The 20,445-nt window shown below is 46.6% G+C and overlaps 1 protein-coding gene across 2 annotated transcripts in view; it reads right to left on the minus strand.

The window, feature by feature from the left end:
• Positions 1 to 12,545, minus strand: part of UBASH3B (ubiquitin associated and SH3 domain containing B) — a 76,756-nt gene extending 64,211 nt beyond the window's left edge. The window contains exon 1 of one of the 2 annotated variants that reach the window (XM_082330606.1): positions 12,324 to 12,545. In XM_082330606.1, the coding sequence (XP_082186732.1) occupies positions 12,324 to 12,484 (161 nt within the window). In that variant the 5' untranslated portion in view covers positions 12,485 to 12,545. The remainder of the gene's footprint in view (positions 1 to 12,323) is intronic. The other variant, XM_082330607.1, reaches the window with a different exon arrangement.
• Between the last annotated feature and the right edge of the window lie 7,900 nt (positions 12,546 to 20,445).

The following is a 20,445-nucleotide window of genomic DNA, read 5'->3' on the forward strand; positions in this document are numbered from 1 at the left end:
TGCCAATCTGGCCTCAAGCTCCTGCAGCCTGTTTCTGCATCATCCTAAAAGACCTATTCATTTTTTCCTGCCTGTTGTCACATTTTAGCTGGGCAGCCTTGGCTCTACCCTTTTAAAGTTCACTTTGCAGCAGATGGGCCTATCTAAACACCAAGCGGAAGCAAAGAAATCAGCAGTTGGTCACAGGAGTTTCCTAGGAGAACACGAAAAGGATCGCAGCAGGCTGCCCAGCACCCTTGGTTAGGCTGACTCACACAAGAAGCTTGGCGAGACTCATGTTTCTTGCTCGAGTCGCTAAGACTCAGCCAAGGCTGAAATCACAGGGGCGATGCGCTAGCAGAAGTTTCTCTCTGTGTGATGCACTTTCAGAGGAGTTAAAGGTTGTGTGAATGACGGCTGTCAAATGTTGATAGGCATATGGGAATCAAACAAAACCCCAGTCACACCATCCACTTCTAACATGCCATCCTCTCCCTTAGCATTCCCAAGGGCTTAAAGTCCTTTGATCCCAATGAGGATCAGCAGCTTTGGGGCAGGAACTGGCAGAAGTTGGAAAGACACATTGACTCCCAAAGTCAGGGTCTTCATAGGGAGTTAATTCCTCTCTCAGAGATGGCATCTGAAGAGCTTCTTTGGGCAGCTGGATGATGAAATGGAGAATTCTTACAAAGGCTGACCTTCCCATTTGCAAGTAGAAAATTTTACCTTAGGGAGAAAAGAGGAAATACCACAGGGAGTGGGTCATTCCCCCCCCCAGTTGCACTCTTTTTATCAAATCAAAGTGAGACTTAAAATACCCCCGTACAGCTGGTTTCAGGTTGGTGTAAGAGGTCCCGATTGTGCAACTCACCCCACACAGGAGGCCTCTTGCACACATCAGGGGTAACTCTGAGAAGAGAGGGGGTTAAACAGCATAGAGGATGGATGCTCGTGGAGCAGTGAACCTGTAATCGCTGTAATACTGGAAGGAAACAGCATCAGCTGTCCTGCGCCATCACAGCACAAGCTATCTGCCCGCTGCAGGGAGCATGCACGATTCGGATCTCTGTGGACCCATCCTGACTCATCCTCTCCTCAGCCTGCTGCGCTTGGCTGACGTGTTTCAGACCCAAATAATCAGGGTACCTGGGGAGCCAGCTGCACCCGCGCTGCCCGGGAAAACATTATTCTGTGCACGGCTCTGGAAAGCGCTGTGAGGCCCCGGTGCTCCCCGAGCACACAGCAGCTGGGCAGCGAGTAGCTGTGCTGCAGCGCAGAGTCACTATTTCTGAAAGGCTCTGCGGCCCCAACATATAAATGCACTGTGAATACACGAGAAACACCTGAGGTTTGTGTTTTTCTCCCAGAGGCTTTGGTACTGATTCTTATTTACACACAGGCTCTTTGCATTACCTGAATGGTGTAAAAAACCTATTTCTCTAAGGGAAGCTTTCATAGCAATGAAAGTCAGGTTATTTCTGGGGAAGATCCTCAGCTGGTGTGTATTAGTATAGGTCCAACAAAGTAAATGGTGCTGGGCTGATTTACACTACCGGAGGCTTTGCCCTTTAGAACGTGAATGCATTTGTGATACAGCTATGCTATGGGAGGGGGTTGAAGAGACTGCAAAGGGAATATAAATACGTCTTGTAAGGTGCAGCTGTAAGTTACGTTTATTCCAAGGCTTGTTTCCGTTGCCCATGGACTAGTGTGAATATCAACCAGATCCAATTCTTGTTTAGTTTGAGATTTCTTTGAACGGTGCCTGGGAGAACTGACTGCAACTTATCCATGGGTAATATATTGTGATTTGACACTTGCTATGACTTGGCAGCTACTCTCAGAAATATTGATTGTGAAGAATAAACTCAATATAATAGTAGAACAAGGGAGCAGGACATCATTGACGCCATTTACAGCCTGCAATTCTGGAGCGCCCTTTGTCTCGAGTGGATGGCAAATGTTAATTAAGGTGCCCTCTCTGGCATCAAGCGACTTGATGTATTGTCTCATTTTCATTTTTTCTGTCTGTGAAATGGGAATGATACTTATTTCAAAGTAGCTGTTCATAACAGTGCCGCTCTCATGCAGCTGTGAATTTCACCCATCAATCTAACTCGCTGTAACTATGGGTAATGACTGGGAGTAAGAGATTTTGGAGGCAGTGCTGGGATCACCGCCTGTCAGCAGGAGATGATACTGTCTGCTTCCTCATCTGGCCTCTCCCTGTCCTCTCTAGAGACATTTGCTCTTTCTGGCTCCTATTTAGATTGCCGGCTCTCGGAGCAGGGGTGATGTTTTCCTTTTCTGTTTGTACAGCCCCCAGCACGACAGGATTGTGGTGCATAAAAATCAGGCTTCTACTCACCGGTGCCATACAAGGGAAAAACGATACTAGTGTTTCATGTCAGCACAAACTCAGGGCTTGAAATTTGCGTCATGGAACTGATTCAATCGCTCTCGATAAAATGAGGAACAGCTTAGAAGAAAAACAGTACCACTTTATCTATTTCAGGTATTCCCAATGCCATGTAACGCACCTCCCTTCAGGCTCGGTAGAAATGTATCGAACATCTTGATCTCAGCCGTTCAAGAGAAGCACGTGCTCAAGGGCTCTGCTGAATCAGGCCATTAATGAGATTTGTGTCATGTAAGAACTTGCTATATTTCATTAGGTAGAAGAGAAAGAAAATAGTCATTTTTACAAATCAGGAGATGAAAAATCTCTCTGAAACACACCCGCCTCTACACCGGCAATTATTTCACAGTCACCAACCGCGAATGATTAATTCTGCACTATCATGAACTGCAGAGCCTCGCTAATACTACATGAAAGGGAAAAAAGGGGCACTGGCCTTGCATTTGATAATAACAGGGGGGTGACGGGTGTGAGTGAAATGCAGTTAAAGCCTCTTTCGATGTCAGGCTATGAAAGGCCAGGGTGTTGATCAGAGTTACCTATCTTTGGGTATGCCTCTGCATTTCTAGCACAGAGGACAGATATCCCAACGTTTACTCAGGGCTGCTGTTTGCTCAGCCATGTGCACAACCTTTTGCTAGCATTTTCATGCTAATCTCCTGCTGACAGGGACTGGCCTGCAAGGTATTCGTGCTGGCAGTGACAGGAGGCTTCAGTCCCAAGGACTTGAATTTGGTGTCTGGGGAAAGCAAAGACATCAAACACATTTCCTGTCATTCATTCCGGGTTCCAGTTTATAATTGCTTTGCTTTCTGTTTAAATTTTACGCTGCTGCTTGGTGGGTGACACAAACCACTCAGGTCCTGACAATACCTGTCAGGATATTGTCGCATCTGCACATGCAACTCTGCTCTCTGTGCCTATCTTTATTCTTTTGGGAATCCTTGTAAAAGAAAAGGGAAGGCTGAGGCTTCCCGGGGAACGGAGGAGCGATGGCTCCTGCTCCCTAGGTGTGTGAGATCGACATCTCCCGCCAACCCATGGCGGGAGTAACTATGACTCTCTTAAGATGAGATCAAGTTACTAACTGGGCTGAGCTGCAGAGGTCACACCTCCACGTGGTCCCGCTGGATGCCCTTCGGGGTAACCGAGTTGACCTCTGCCCCAGATTGGGAGTTATAATTCCTTCCTCCCTATCGATTGGCCTCACCAATCAGTCGATAGTAATTCAGTGGTGATACAAATTTCTGGCATCGAATCATATCCTTGCCTAAAACCTGTGCCCACGGGTTCAAAGTTGGGCTCCAACCCGACAGACACTGAGGGTGGTGCTGTCTGGTGTTTTCTTCACCCTCACATTATACTGTAAAATGCGCCAACCAATGCGGGTTTCGTTCGCGTCGGTAGGGACGCAGACATGCTTTATGGACTTAAATTTACCATTTGTGACTTTATATTACTGGCCATTGCCAAGGTGGACGGGCCACCTTTACTTAACCCGGAAAAGGAACATGTATACTTGTATATATGTTCGATAAATAGCTGCATGCTGTGAGTTGTGGGTATTTCAGGAGTACCTTCAAAAGCACCTTTTGCTGCTGGGACTTGTTAAAGCTTCCAGAGGACTATTGGGAGAGTGGACTTGAAAGGGCAGCACTCGTGTCTTAGGAACACAGACAAGAGGTACAAGATGTCTAAACCACTGTTTATGCAGGTTGTCAGCTGCTTTGTTGCGCTGACTTTAGCAATTCCCTCAACCCATACTATTATTTCTTGCTGTTGGTTTCTTCCCCTCCACTTTATGCTGCTCTCTAGATTCAGTCTTTGTGCGCGCCCGGGCAGCGTAGGATATGGTGGGGACAGAATAATGCCACGCAAAGCCAAGGCCTATTCTTTTCAGGTCTGTTTATATAGGGGGTGAGTAAGACACAAGCGCCGCGGCGCACCCCATTGTAATGCACAAAGCCTGCAGCGAGTCTTGGTGATGGAATCCAAAACGCTGTCAGCTGCTAAACTACAGCTCTTTTGATGACTCTGCTTGTTGAGGATAATTAGACTGGTGCAGTACAGACACACACACACGGATGTCTCTATTCTTTTTGCAATTGCAGAGCACATGCTGTGAATCCGCTATGAGCGCCAGTTAAAACCTAGGGCAACGTTTTCAAGTGTGAGCAAGACTTGGGAGTCTAAGATTCACTTTCAAAGGTGACTTAAAAACACAAGTCTCATCAGGAGCCAGCAGGGTTAGCACTTGACATTTAAAAGCACCATTTTTTTTTTTTTTTTTTTAAACTTTTGCTCACGATCTTTCAAAGAGCGGAATTCTCCCCGGCTTCTGTCAGTGTGTGTATTCAGGAGGTCCCGAGGGCTGGCAGCACCCTTCGAGCGTGGGCTCTTGCACAGCGAAGCGGCAGCGGTAATCTAGGGGTAAACTTCCAGAGGGCTTTGTAAGAAAGTGCTGCAGAATTCTGCGGAAATGGGCCAACATGCTGCCACTGTCACCAAGCCTCCACGGAGGAAGACTGATCAGCATTTTATGCAAACAAGGCTCCATTCAAATAGTGCATGCGGGATATCTGAAATCATGTGTTTCTCTAGCAAGTCTTTGTCTTGAGAATCTCATCAGTAAATTTATACTGGCTCCTGACAGCAGTATCAGGTCTGTGAAGTGAGAGAGAAAAAGGGACAGAAGAGGAAGAGATAACACTGGTATCTGTATCACTCGAAACTGATAGGCAGCTTGAAAGGGAATTGCATACTAAGGATCAAGTTATTAACTGCTTGGGTTTTTGACACAGAAGGCACAAAGTGATTTTTCAGGCTCTGTCAGTGACATGTGGGGTCTGGGTTGCACTTTCTGAAGCTCCTCTCCTTCCCAGCGTAGAGGGTAGGATCAAGTTCAGGACCTTTGCTTGAAGACAAAAAAAATCATCAGAGAGACAGAAGCACAAGCAAATGTTTTCTTGTGACCATGTCATTTTAATACCAAAATGAACTAAGCGCTCAGGGACCAGGAAACTTTCTGACATCACTTACAGTGTTTGCCAAAGTTAGATAGCCCTGAAAAACAAGTCTCAGAAAGCCAGGGATTGCTGTCTTCTGGCCGACTTGCTACTGAACCAGGAACTCACTGCATATGGTGATGCTACTTAGGACATTTAAATATGAGATCCCAATGAAGCACGGTGTGTGAAGGCACTATAAAGGTGTGTTTTTTTTCTCCCCTGAACATGTGCAAGCTTGCTTTCTGGGCAGCTAGCACTTATGCAGCAAGTATTGCAGTGACTCACTGACCTTGGCTCTACTGCGAGCAATCGTCGTATAGGGGTGCTCTGTCCTGAAACAATTTTCTCGATGTTTATGGCAGAAGCATTCTCTTTGTCAGTATCAGACCTGAATATCTGATTGTTCCACTTCTCCCAACTATCAGATATGATTAATGGCAGTTATGTATACAGTATCCTGAATCACTGAGGTAATATGGCATGCTACTGCTGCCATTATCATTTCAGAGTGTGATCTTATCACAGGAATGACTTCTTCAGCCTCTGATAAGAGAAGGTCTCTCTCCATTTGAAAATTTTATACAATGTCATGGAAATAGATGTTCTACTTAGACCAGATATCTAAGTCTTGTTATTAAGCTAATAGACTGAAACGCTACAGATTTAGGTGCAAGTGCCAGCCGAACTGCAGATTTGACGTATATACCTAAGCTTCTCTGTGCCTCAGTTTCCAGACTATACAGTGGAAATAAAGAGCCCTCTATGTTTTATCACTTCAGATCTTTAAAATGAGGAACTGTCTGATAGAGATCTCCCCCACACCAAACACAATGGAGCTGCTGGCACATAACAGTCTGAATACTGCAGTAATCATCTCTCAGTCCCCCAGCAGAAATCTGCAATAAAGCCAATGAAAAAAAATCCATATGCAGAGGAGCCATGGGACTCAGTCCCGAATGTATGTTTGCTCAAGCCTTTCTCCAGTGCACCTTCCTGGCAGCTGCTAACTCAATTGCAGTATCCATGTTCCACTGCGCAGTGCAGACCTGTTGGATCCCTTCCAGCACAGATGTACAAAATTGTTCAGAGGCCTCCGTGCTGAACCTAGGAATTGCAATAGATGAACTAGACCAGTTAATTGCTCAGACTGTTGCTCAGGTTGCAGTGCAGAATCCCCAGCGTGGGCAAGCTGCCTGCCCCACAACTTCTCACAAAAGCTTCGACAGGCACATGGAAAGGGAGGGTCACAGCAGGGGAAGCAGGTCTTGTCCGAGTGATCTGCCAAAGGGTGCACCTCCAGCAAGTTCTTCCTCTTTCACTATTTGTAGAGTTTAAACAGGTCACAAATACCTCCTACCAAGCTCCTACTTAAAAATGTCCATCGGCCTGATGGCTGATACACAGTACTGGAAGTGGAAGTATTTTGGTTAGACGGTTTCTCTACTGCACGGTCCAGTGGCTCTATCCAAGTCCGAAACCCACCGTCTTGAATGATGGGCACAGACAGCGCATTAGGGGAAGCTTTTGCCTAAGCCCTTGCACCTACACCACCTGGATCTTCTATTCAGTAGCTGAAGATTTCCTCCAGTGCTGTTAGCAAACTTGGAAATCCAATACCCTTCTAAACTGTTGCTTCTAGAACCATTTCTATCCATCAACTTCTTCACTTGCGATGGGGTTTCCCTCCACACCCCAGGCCAACACAAGTCACTGTGAATCGTGAAAACCCTTCTAAAGCTTGGGCTTAAGTGGGGCTTACGGGATGCCTACGTTTTGGGATGGTCCTTTGTAGTAGGATGAATTTCAGCCAAGGGTATTTGCAGAAAACCAATACCCTGAAGGCAAGGCCGTGAAGGAACAGCAACTACTTCAAAATTGAAAGATTATCTGCAGCGCTTTTTTTCCATGCAGTATTTTCCCAAATCCAGCTCAAACCCTAGAGGAATGAGAGACTTCGCAGTCTTTCTGTGCTGAAATACTTCTATGTTGCTAAGTCTGTTACTAGGCAAAACATGTTTTAGCAGCCTAGAAAACATTTTCAAAACACAAGAGAAGATTTTACTGTTTGTAAACTGGATCTGAGCTGCTTTTCTTTGAGAATAATGAAACTCTTAATACTCCTAAATTCTCACAGTTACTGCAAAAGCAAATCAAGATCAGACTGGCTTGGTTCTATGCAGGTCCGGGGAAACGTGGTAGAGCTTTGTGGATTAACTCCTCTCCGTGCCCACGAACACAGAGTTAAACCCAGGTGGTCTTTTGTGGGAAGGAGGAAATGTGTAGCATAGGGGAAGTGGTGAAGTTGATTCATGATAAACTGTACAATATTCCCGTCTATCCCATTTTTATGAGGGGGAAGTGTTTGCAATTACGTCTAGCGTCAGCAGATCCACCCAGGAGCACAGCATTACACATTGAACCAAGGTTATGGACCTGTCTGTAGAAGATGTCCCCCCCCTTTTTCAGGCTGAGATGATGGGAAGGAACACCAGTTTAGTTTTGGAAAGCTTTGCCACCTCTGTCAAGAACAGCGCTCGTCTCTTACGCTTATCACACAGAGCATGGCAACCAAAAAAGCGTGATGCCTCTAATTTAAGTGTTCTGTTTATGGACAGAGATTTACCCAGTTTGAGTAATGACAGGGGCCAGAGAATTATCTTCATTTTTCTAGGTCTGGATCTCTTCTGAAACAGTACCTCAGGGCTGTGGCTTGAATTCAGAGTTGTATACAGAAACTCAAGTAACGTTTTAGATTTTATATATTTATATATTCATGCACATATGTGCACCCAGAATTAAAACAAAGGAAGCAGGAATTTTTCCTCATACTAGAATTTTAACTTTCTGTTTTTGAGGATGTTTTGGAGGAGTTTAAATTCTGACACGAAACTTTTAAAACAGTGCATCACTGAACTCGCAGATTCTGGAGCCACGCTGATTTCTGCACCATGCAGGCGAGAGGATTTCAACTGCTTATCCCTGTATTAGTTCCAGTAATTTAAGTTTGATCAAAGGCCTTCTTCCATCCCAAAAGAAACTGCAGTCCATCCCTAAATTTTCCTATGTTTAGCATTTTACAGAGATACATGCAACGTATAGATTTTTTTAATTGCTTGTACATGCATAATAGTTTTAAGGGATCCCCTGTGGTTTCAGTGGTCTGTAAACTACATTGTGCTTCCCCTTCTATTTACTCTCAGGAAGACTATCAACACCTATATAGGGATTATCACACAATAATGAGAGGTGCTGGCAGTCAGATTAGATCTGTGGGTGCAACCACGGACAGCAGATCCATAACGAGATGCGGTACAATATTTTGAGGCAACTGGGAAATAGTTGTGCGAAACCTCTTTCTAGAGGAAGCCTGTTCTTGTGTTTAGGGTCTTGAGACATTGGGGATCTGGTTGGACTTCTGTGTGGCCCCGGGTAAAATGCTTGTTGTGGTGCCCAAATTGCAAAACGTCAATCATAACATCACCTTTGCCTTCCTTCCTTGTTTAATCAGAAACTGCTTGGGATAGGGACAGCCTCCTCCTGTGTGACTAGACAGTACGTAATATAATGGGCTAATTGCAAAATAAAAAAAATAATGATTGTGTGCTGACAAAAAAAACCCAAAACAGAACAGCTCTGCACAGTAATAGTCCAAAGTGATGACATACTAAGTGGTTTGAGCAATTGCCATCCACAGTAAATGGATCCAAAGGTGGTTTGTACATCACTGCATCACCATGTAATTGAGAGTAGCCCAGCTGAATTGAAGCTGTTGCTGGGAAGGAGGAAAAGAGACAGACAGACGTCTGTCCAGGAGCACACGACAGAGCTGCTCTTCTACCTGTGCTGACAAGGACTTTAGTGGGGGAGTAGGGAAAACCTCTGGGGTCTCAGCCTGTGTTACGGGACATTGACGTCAGCGGAGCTCCGTTAATTTCAGTACCTGCTCTCAATTGACCTTAGTTCACAAAGGCAGGGTATGTTCTTCTTTGACGGACTCTTTATCCCCAGTCCCCCGTAAACCACATGCAGGATGGACAAATGAAGGCTTATTTAATAACGCCTTGATTTGAACAAAACATCCACGGCAGTTTTGCACTTGATACCTGAAGCGTAAACGCGTGTGACATCCTCTCTTGGTTTCAGCCTGGCTCATACAATTTTCTAGTCTATACCACCCATCCAGTAATACTTGGAAATCATATTTCGTCTTTCACCTTTGATTATTTTACCATACTTAGGGTGGAAGTGGCTTGCCCAAAGTAACACAGAACCAGAAAATAAAATGAACACAACAATCCTCAGCTCTGGTCAGCAGTGCAAGCCCAGGATCATTCTGGCCATCTGAGCTCTTATTGCTGTTATAAACTGTAAGCATGGAGAAGTATTATCAAATAATTAATGATTTCTGTTTTGGAGAGACAAAAGCTGACCTGTCCGTTGGTAGGGGTGTGAGGTACATGAAGTTACTTGAGCTGAATTAGAAGCTGAAAGTTAGGCAATGTGAGTACTCCCCAGGATCTCAGTACTGTCTCAATACCACATCTGAAAACAGCACTCTTGGCATCTCCAGGTAACTCCTGTGCCTCTTACCCCGGCTTCAACAGTCCTCTCTGCCCCCTGCCCCAATCAATCCCCCTGGCTCTCACGAGAAGCCGGGAGGCCACTGATGCCAACAGCGATGGCATTTTGTGACATGCCTCGTAGACTCGTCTGACAACTTGGAGCTTTGTTTTGCGTAAGGCATCCAAACAGATGGTCACCACTTTTAACTATCAGCCTGGCTCGTATTTTTGTACGCAGGATCTACAGCCACAGATCTGAAATCCCCCGTTTCGCTGAATTCTCATCTCCTGTTGTAACTGTGGCTTCGGGGTAGAAAACAGGGGTGGGAGAGTTTTGGGAGAAGACTCATAAGGGCTTTACTCTCAGGCTACTTCTCAATAATGTCTTTGGGAGACAGGGAGTTGTTACCTCCTTGGCAACTCAGTAATCTCTTTCATTCACACTTGCGGAGTAATATGCTGTGAGTTAAAAAGCAGCTTCTGGGAAGCAGCGACCTTTAGGGAATGTCTTTTTGCCCTGCGGTCCTGCCTCTCATGCTTCCGAACCTGTGTGCCATTCTGTAGCGTGCCCTTGGTGGCAGTACTTAGTGGTTTGGTTTTATTTCCATTTTGCTTCTTATTGGAATTTTAATGATGAATTGTTTGTAGTATTTCCAGCAGGCTGGAATAGGTGCACTAATTGCTACTTCAGATCGGAAAGTGGTCCCCCTCCAGCAGACAGCTGAGTTGTCAGACAGGGTTATATCGCAGTATCTTGAATTTAGTATCAAGACAGTTTTGCCCATCTGGCTGGTTATATTTGCAATAAGTTCTCTTCGCATTTGGGGATATTTTACCCCTTTCTCTGGCTTGCTTTCTGTGTTGAACCTTCCCTATCTTGCGTGATGAAGCTTTGGGTCCATTTTTGTCGAATGTTAGTGTTTTCTTGGGCAAGAACATGAACCACAGACATAGTTCCTCAGCTAACGGTTAGGTAAGACCAGGGCTGACTGTCAGCCTTGATGGCACTGTTGTGCAGGTAATAACTAGTTTCATTCATAGTATCAAGCTGCTTTTTTCTCTAGCTACACTGAAAGATGCACATCTGTTTTTCCAACCGAGCAGAGCATGAAGTCACCAGTCTCCTACTATCTCCATTTGCAGGCATTGTATATAAATGCTGTATGTTGATTTCAATAGATAACTACAGGTCACTGACAGACATAAGGAGCCTAAGTAGGACAATGGAAAACACATTAGCTTTTCTGTACATGCTAGCGGATCCACGGCAATCTCATGAATCCATAGATGACACGTGTCCTTAAAACCGCATGTGCGTATCTCTAGATTTACGAAAAAACTGCACAAAGACAGGCTGCAAAACCACTGAGTTCTAATTGGTATCAACAACAAAAGGAAAACTTAAGCACATCAAGGAATCATCCAAATCCCAGCCGGTTTCATTTGCATCCTAAAGCGCACAGCCCCACTTCAGGAGTCACTATGTTTAAAACTGGGGGAGTCGTCATTAAGTTGCCATTAGGTTGCTGCCTAATTAATTTAAAGCATAAGCACATGCAGGGAGATTACACCACGGCATTGCTAAATTGGGCAAGAAAAACCTACCACTTTGGACTACGGAAATTTTCTTCTATTGCTCCGTTCCTTTTTGGTCGACTCGTACGCGGTTTAAAGAAAATCTCCCGGGTGACCGAGTTAGCCAAAGCAACTGCGCCAAGGACTCCTTATTTTCAAAGCACAGGAACGATGGGCTCTGACTTCAACTGGGGGTGCAGAAAATCGCCTCCCTGCCGATCCCAAACTTCCCAGCGGTGCCTGCGGGCGGGGCGGGCGGGCAGCCCGGAGGCCCTGCAGCACCCCGCTTCCCGCGGGGTGGCGGGGACGGGACGCGGCGGGCCCCGGGACGGCACCTGCCGCCCCCCGGCCCCCCGCCGGAGCCGGGGCTGCGCTCCCGCCCCGCGCCACCCGGCGCCTCCCTCGGCCCCCCCAGCATCCCCGGGCCGCTCCGGGAGCGCATCCCCCGCTGCCCTGGCCGCTCCGAGGAGGCATCCCCGGGCCGCTCCGGGAGCGCATCCCCCGCTGCCCTGGCCGCTCCGAGGAGGCATCCCCGGGCCGCTCCGGGAGCGCATCCCCAGGCCGCTGCCGGGAGCGCATCCCCGGGCCGCTCCGGGAGCGCATCCCCCGGCGGCCGGAGCTCCCTCCCGCAGGCTCCGCGCCGCAGCCGCCCGCCTGTCGCGGTCTGGAGCAGCCAAGCAGAAAGGCGCCCGTCGCTTCTCGCCGCCGTAAAACGAAAGGCGGGGGGGTGGGGGGTGGGGGGAAGAGCCGCGGGGAAAAAGGGGCCGTGCGGCGACTTACGCCCGGGCTTTGGGGAAGCCCATTGACAGCAGGATCTCCAGCGACGAGCCATGTTTGATGGTCCCCGCGCGGTGCTGCCGGTTCCGCCGGGGGATGACTTTGCTGTAGAGCTCCTCTTTGGCAGCCATGGCGTGCGGTGCGGGCTGCCCGCGCTGGGCCATCACGCAGCCATCGCCGCCCGCGCAGGGCCATGCACACCCGCAGCGCCCAGCGCCCCGCCGGGGGCCGCGGCCGGGGCAGGGCCCTGCTCCGCGCCCGGCTCAGCCCAGCCCGGCTCAGCCCAGCCCGGCTCAGCCCGGCTCAGCGCGCCCACCCGCGGCCCCGGCCGCCGCCACACGTGCTCGCCCCACGCAGCCCACGCCGCCACCGGCGACTTGGCAAAAGGATCGGCGAGGAGAAGCGGCCCCGCGTAGCCCGCCCCCGCTCTTAAAGCCGCCTCCGGGCGGGAGGGTGCAGCCCCGGCCGGCAGCCAGCCAGCCCCGCGGCGCTCCCACGGGGGGGCTCGGGGCGTGGGAGGGGGCCGGGGCGCCCACCCGCCGCGGGAGCGGCGCTGGGGCTGACCCACGGGGGGGGCGCCGAGCGGGAGCGCTGCTGGGGCGGGAGGGAGAGGGAAGGCTGACTTTAAAACACGAAAGCACGTGCGCAAACAATTATTTTGGGTTTCCTTTTTTTTTTTTTTTTGCTTTGTTTTGTTTTGTTTTGAGGAAAAGCTCTGCACGGTGTTGACCTAACTGGGCAGGAGGGGCAGCAGCGGGGACGTAGGGTGCTCCGGACGGCAGCACTGGGACTTGAGGGGCTCTGTCCGCCGCTCAGCGCGGCTTTGATGTGGTAGCACTAGTGGTTAAAGTCGATGTAGTTAGAGGCGAAGGAGGTGCGTTCCAAAATTTCCACCTCAGTCTCGCATTTTTGCGTCCTTCCCAGCCCTCTCCAGGCCGTCACTCGGAATACACGGCCTGGGAGCCTGTCGGTTCCAGGGCAGGGACTGCCCTGCCCAGCCTAAGGTCCGCTGCGACACCCAGCCCTGCTCCTCTCCCCTGCGTGTTCCTATGGGCTGGGTGGGATAAATATTGCTGCTTTCCTCCTCGTCGTATTTCAGTTCAGACTTCAGTTTGGTGTGTTTGGGGTGTAAGCTGAGGGGTTTATATGTGGCAAGAGGCATCCTCCTTCTCCCTTGTCTTTTTTCTGACGTCCCCTTCTTTCCCCCCTTCACCACACACCCCACAGCCTCCCTGCTTTCCCCTTCACTTTTAAAGACAAGCAGATACCACTACTGATCTTCCCAGAGCAGGCCCAGCTCGCAGGGCTGCGGAGAACAGCATGAAATGACAACCCTGCAAATAAATAAAAAAACATTAAGAGGCATTTTTTTAAGGTATGATGGTTTATGTTGGGGAAAGAAAGCAACATTGGCAATGACAAACCTATCACTAGAGTTATTAGCATTAGGGAAAACAGACAGCCCGTTTCCATTTTGTTGTATCAATGAAGCCAGAGAAGGGAAAAAATCCCACTCATTCCCCTCCCGTGCCAGTTTATTTTCTGCCGCTTTATCCAAAGGCGTGATGAGAAACGGCCACATGCTGCAGTCAGCACTCGCTCCCGTGCTACACTGGGGGCTGTGTTCCCACAGGGACAACAGGCCGGCAAGTCATCCTCGCACTGGCTGAGCTAACAAGCGCCATGAAAATTAAAGCTCCAGAAGGACATCGCACAAAGCGCTACTTGTTCGCTTCTCGAAGTCACTTTTAACTCCTTTGATGTTGCTGAGGCACTGATTCTTTCGTTTACCCCCACTATTAATTGGCAAGAACGTCATTAAAGTCAGTGGGTGAAACCCAGAAGCGTTTAGTCATGGATTTCAGCCGTGTTAGACTTTTTGCAACCGTGAAATCAGGATCAGGCACCCAATCTATTCCATTTTAACGGAGGAGGAGAGTTAAGGATTATTAATAACAATATTTGCACTGAAACATATATTGCCAGAGCCCCCAGAAGCGGTCGTCACCGACGAACTCATACCCAGCCATGCTAGGAGCACCACAAAGATACAGCTAGTTCTGGACCCGTGAAAGGGGAAGATGAAAATCCCAAATGAACATTGATCCCACCCTCCCACCTCCCAAACAAGCACTGCAGGCAATGCCCAGGAGAATCCGATCAATGTACAGGGATTTGCGGCCGACAGAAACCTGTGAGGATTGTTGTGTTTTGACTTAACTCGATATGCTTCACTCATGCATGTTTTTTTGCTCCAGCTGTATTACTCAATCAGGAGATAACAATAAAAATGTAATTTGCTATGGAAGTAGCTTCCAGGGACTTTGCCCAGATGAGAATCTCTTTCTTCTAGCTGTGACAGATTCACACGATCAATTAAAAAAAATCCACGTTATAGAAGTTATAATATTGAAGTTTTGTTGGTTGGATGAATTGCTGCAACTAACTCCAGTGGAAGCATCGAAGACGTTACAACAAACAAGAAGGAACAGCAATAGGATGTTTACACATCTAGGCTAGCGGAGTGTATCATTCGTAGTCCTTCAGTGAAACTGGCTGCGTACTGGTTTGAAATGATTTTTCAAACGTGCTAAGAGAAGTGCCTCATGTCCTTGTAACTTTAGTGAGTGCCTCTGCATTTGATCTGGCTGTGCTTTCTTACATTAAAATCCTTTCATTGGGAAGCAGTCCTTTTTTTTGTTCCCCCAACAATTAAATATGTGCCTTGAAATAATGCTTCCTCCCACCTTTTTTTTTTTTTTTTTTGATTGAAAGCTGAAAATGAAAGCTGTCTTAGTGATCAAATAGGAAAAGGAAAGAAAATAAAAGTAGAGAGCAAATTTTTAAAAAAGGAGACACCCAGAAAATTGTGTTTCAGTCCCCCAAATTAACAATAATTTTAGTGAAAAAATTGAAATATATGAAAGGATTGTGCCTGTATGATATGCAGTTTATTTAAAAATGCTGTCAGATTTTCACAGAAAACCTTTCTTGGTTTTTTTTTTTCACATGGCCTTCCCTCTGCTGGCCTGATCCTAGAAATTTATATGTGTGCTTAACTTATTCCTGCTAATCATTTTGCTGACCTCAGTGCAACAGTTTCCCGGCGCTCGAAGCCAGGCAAGGGTGCGAGCTCCCGCAGCAACAGGCGCGTGTGTGTCCTCTGCGCTCTTCTACTGCTTTCCTGAGTGAAACTCAAATATTACCCCTGTACCTACAGGAAAATGCGTTCTTCGGGCATTATTTATATCACTTCCTTCAAAGCAACGCAGAATTAATTGGGGGGGGAGTGTTTAAAAATGCCACACTGGACAGCAAGTGGGAGTGTTGCTCTATACTTCAATAGGAAGAAGTCAGGCTCCTCCAAGGAATTTGAGCCAAATTTAGCTGTCTTTCCAGCCTGATGCTACCTCCTCGCGTTCGCATGCAAAGGGTTTACTCTCTAACAATGGAAATATTCTGAAATAAACAGCACAACAGCAGGAAACAGAGCAGGGGTTTTGCTTTCCTCCTTCCTAATTTCCCTCCCTTACAAAAGGGGTCAGATGCTTTCAGAAAGTCCTTGTTCAAGACTCTGTTTTTGAATTATTACCAATTGAATTGCATTTTTGCCCCGGGGAGGAGGGAGGGACAGGGACAGGGTCAGGATGTGGAGCTCCTCCTGGGCCAGCACCTCCTTTGTAGGAACAGCAAGGAAAAGACCGTCCCGTCTCCCTCCCGCTCCCAGAGAAGAGAAAGAGAAAAGAAGTCTGCCATAAGGCAAACATTGAGCAAAAGCTGAACAATGAAGGACAGGGCAAGATCGCTGTTTCCTAGACTTTGAGCCTGGTCTCGCACTGATTTGCATGCTTAAGCCATTTTACATACACAGATACTCCACATGGCAACTTCAGGCCCGTTGGCAGCTGGGGGGGAAGGAGGGCTACAGCCTCCCCCCTTATCTTGCTTTGGCAAGTCCTTAATTTGATTATTTGCCTGCATGTTGCAGTGGTGTCAACACGCCTTTGCGGCTGAGCATCTGAATGCGCTAAATAATGAAAAATAAAATTGAGTCCACCCTCAGCACTTTTTCCCCTTTTTTTTTTTTTCTGTCTCCCAAGTTGCCAAATGTCAAGAAACGGTGATTTATCACTGAGAAAAATGAACAGCTGCCTTACACTTGATTCAAAACAGCATGAAAATTGAGTCAAAATTATTAGTCAGAGTTTTTACAAAGCTAAGACCAAAGAAACTTCAACAAACTTCAGCCCGTTTCCTATGTAGTTGGCAATTGCTCTGTGGGCAGTGTTTTGTGACTGCTTGGGCTTTGTGTTATAACACCCATCTGAGCATGTTTGGAACAACTGCTGAGCCTCGGTGAAAGTGGAAGAACAGCATTCCTGAGAGCAGCTTAGTCTTAAAGCCTAAAACACCTTTGTCCAGATATTTTACCTGTTTGGGCTTCGATAATTGAGCTGGAATGAGCATTTATTTGTGCCTCTGTCCCGCAGGGATAGTTTCCTTCCTTTGCTAAGCATCCATCTGCCTAGGTTCTTACATGAGCCTCTTCTCTCATCACCGCAATATTTGAGTCCCTCCAGAGTATTTAAAAATAGAAAGAGCAGCTGTTTATAGGAGAACAGGATTCTGTATTTTGTCCAGAAGGCTGTGAAAGGACTTTCTCACCCTTCACTGTATCTCTCTCACCTCAAACCTCTGCCATGAGATTTGGGCTCTGGGAGGATTCATTAGGGCTGCAGAGCACTCCCAAAGGACCAGGGATTTTTTATCCATCTCCAGCTTTTATTGCCTTGAGGCTGTAACTCCAAACTCTGCTGCAGACGTGGAGGTGTGGGGGTGGATTCGGGTCCAGGGCTGGTCACAGCACTATTGGCTTCATTAGAGAGCAGCTGGGGCTTGGGCCTGGAGGATCCAAGCTGGCCACAGGCACAGGAGAATTTGCTTTTCTAGCTTGGATTTCCTTCAAATTTGGAGTGTATTCTCCTCATTACAAACAAAAGCCATTAATTTCATCATAATCCCTTCATTTGTGCATAGAGCTGTGGCATCAAGCAGGACTGTCAGGTATGAGCCAAGAGGCAAAGTGTCCTTCAGATATTGCACTGAGAGTAGGGGGCAGGAGATGACATCTAGTGCAGCTTGCCTAACTTTCAATCCCAGTTCTCAGCGTAAAAGAAAAATAAAATAACGTATGTATTTTAAATGCTTTGAGCTATTTTGGGTTAGAAGGCAACAGGATTCTGTGTGAGGAAGGACTCCTGGCTTTCTTGCTGGATGTGCATAGGAAAAGATTTACTGTGCCAGCTCTTCTCTGGAGCCCAGTTCTCTCAGTTTGGTGGCCACGTGAAGCGAGGGTACTCAGGGTACGTGAGAGCAAAATTTGCCTGCTGGGAGGGATGGCAGCCTTAGCAGAATGGCCTTTCATGGGTCATTTAAAAGCAAAAAAACCACGGACATAGGAGTAGTGAGTAGCTGAGGCTTTGCAAAGATGGCCTTTACTCTCTCCTAACCTGTGCAGTACCTCGTTCTTTCATTTATACGGCAAATGGTTGCCTGCAGCAAATTTTCCTTTTAATTTCTCCTTGCAGACTTGCTTGCTGCAGCAGGGCAGCTGAGCGGGAGAAGTGCATGTACAGCGTGCTGTGAAAAACACTTGCAGACTCTGTTCGGTAACATAGGTGGGATTTTCAAAGGGAACTAAAGCCACCGGTAAATTAGCATAGCGGTATTAAATCCACTTACGCTGGGCTTGAGAAGCATGGTTCACTAGTTCCTGCCACGGTCTGCTCTCTGTAATCCTGGACTCTGTTAGTGGAAGAACAGTTAAGCAAAGAAAAGATTAATAGGCTCCCTACTTCTAGCCCATGTGCAAGAAACATCTTGAGCATTGGCTGTCTTATCTATTGAATTTCATGTCTGTTGCTGCTACACTTGTATGAATCTAGTTTATTACAACGATTATTTATTTGCTTGGGAATAAGCCAAGAAATAAAGAGATACAATAGAAAGCTGCTGGGATTTCCCCAACTCCCACACACAGTAAAATATGCCGATCTGCAGGAGGTTGTACAAAGTCTGCAGCATTTCTGCAAAGGCCTTTCTTTTTTACTTTTGCTTTTGTTGTAATGATTATTTTTTGTTGGGATTTGTTTAGCTGCTTTCCTGTATTGTTAACGGGGCCCTTGTCAGATTACTTCAAGAAAAATGCATTTGTTGGATATAACATTGAAAAGGCAAGGAAGGGGGTGTTTATGGCCGCTTGAGATCTTCCTGATTCTTCTGTAGAATTGTTTGAAAAGATATGAAGATTGGTGATTTGGTTTAGTCTCAAAGACAGGCAATAACGAACTAAAAGCAGTTGAGTGACACTAAGGATTGCTTTGGTTCCTTTTCTCATTTTTCTTTAGTTATTTTTGCTTTTTAACTTTCCTCGCTTTGGATACGGCAACAGCCTTTGAACGGAGAAGAGAGTGAAAGTGCTTACAAGCAAAAGTGAAAATGATTAATCAGGTTTCACAAAGTTCATTGAAATAGAAATAATAAACCAGTAATAAAGCAGGAATGGTAGAGATAAACAAAATTTGAAAACATGTTTCTGATGTAGTCATTAAACATGCTTAGGAGCATGAGAGACCAATTTTTAATGTTTATGATAAGAATTTTATCTGGAAACCAGCACTTTAATAATACACGTTTTTATTACAGAAGGATTGTTTTACATGTACGTGTACGTCCTTTATAGATACATTGATGTAGCTTGAGAGGAACTTAAAGATGTAATTTCAATATGAATGAACATCATCCAACATCCTGCTTCAGCTGCAAGTGTTTGCAATTTGTTTCATATTTAAATCTTCATTATATGAATGGCTAAAAGATAGAGGCTGTTCTCCGTAAATTAAATTCCACCGTATGTGGCTCCATGTGTAACTCTTTGCAATCATTTACTAAAATGTTACATTCGTACTTAGAGCATAAATTTCCATGGTGCTTTGATTTCAGCTGCTACTGTCTTTATCTGACTGAACGATGCAGCAAATTAAATACACTCTGTTCCCTCAGTCAAAACTCTAATCTCTACTAATAATACTTAGCATAAACCTTGCTCTTGTCATCCGCAAAAAGAATAATTAAGATTTACTGGTTAAGGCCACAGTCCTAAAAGTTTACACACGTGTTTGACTTCACTGCTCAGCGTAGCCTCATTGTACTCCCAGCAATGAAATGAAGTCCATGCATCAGCGTCTGCTGGACTGGGGCCCAAGGTAAGACTTGATGCCTTACTCAACACATCACATAAAAATAAATGTGTTGCTTTGTCAGTGCTTTGTAGTTTTGTTTACCCAGCTCTGCTAGTATGAAGTAGCTTGCAGCCGTATTATCCTACTTGTGTTTCTTGTTAGGATTTTGAGGGGTAAACAAAACAAGGCAAGCAAACAAGGAAAGAAAAGAGTTCCTGTTTGCAAATAATTTCCCATCTGTTTCTCATTCTGTTTGACTCCGGGGAACATTTCCACACTGTATACATCTCATTTTAAAGAACACAAAGTCTGGATGAACACTTTGAGCTTCCTACTTCTGAACCGGGTTCCTATTTCACTCGGATCTGTGTAAATGGCCCATGGCCCTGCAGGGATCCTTGGTGTTACGCGGGGCTAAAAGCAACCCCGGAGTAATTACAGCTGAGCTCCAAGCTGCTGCCTAATAGAGGAGGCAGTCCCCGGTGCAGGGGCTGACACTTTGCTGCACACCTGGTGAAGCATAGGCCTGCTCAGAAACGGGAAAGAGTAGAAAACGGAGATACGATTGCAGCAGGGCTTGGCGGCCCGATCAGGAGCCTGGGGCAAGAGGAGAGCTCGGGGGCTGCTGAGGAACATGCACCAGAGCCACTGCTGCTGCTGCTCAGGAGCCTTCAGCCCCAGCACGCTCATCAGCTGTTGCCCCTTCATTTGTCTGTCTGGACCAACGTGCTATTTCAGTGATAACGTGGTAATGAAGCATGAGGGACTGTCATCTCTGAGCAAGGGTCTTCAGAGAACTGCTAGGGTTCCTAGAGAACAGTCCTTTGGGTTTTCTGGAAATGCAAAGGGATCCTGCATTAATTCTTTTTACAACTTAAAAATAA

The sequence above is a fragment of the Platalea leucorodia genome (assembly GCF_965183815.1).
Source record: "Platalea leucorodia genome assembly, chromosome: 20".
NCBI lineage: Eukaryota > Metazoa > Chordata > Aves > Pelecaniformes > Threskiornithidae > Platalea > Platalea leucorodia.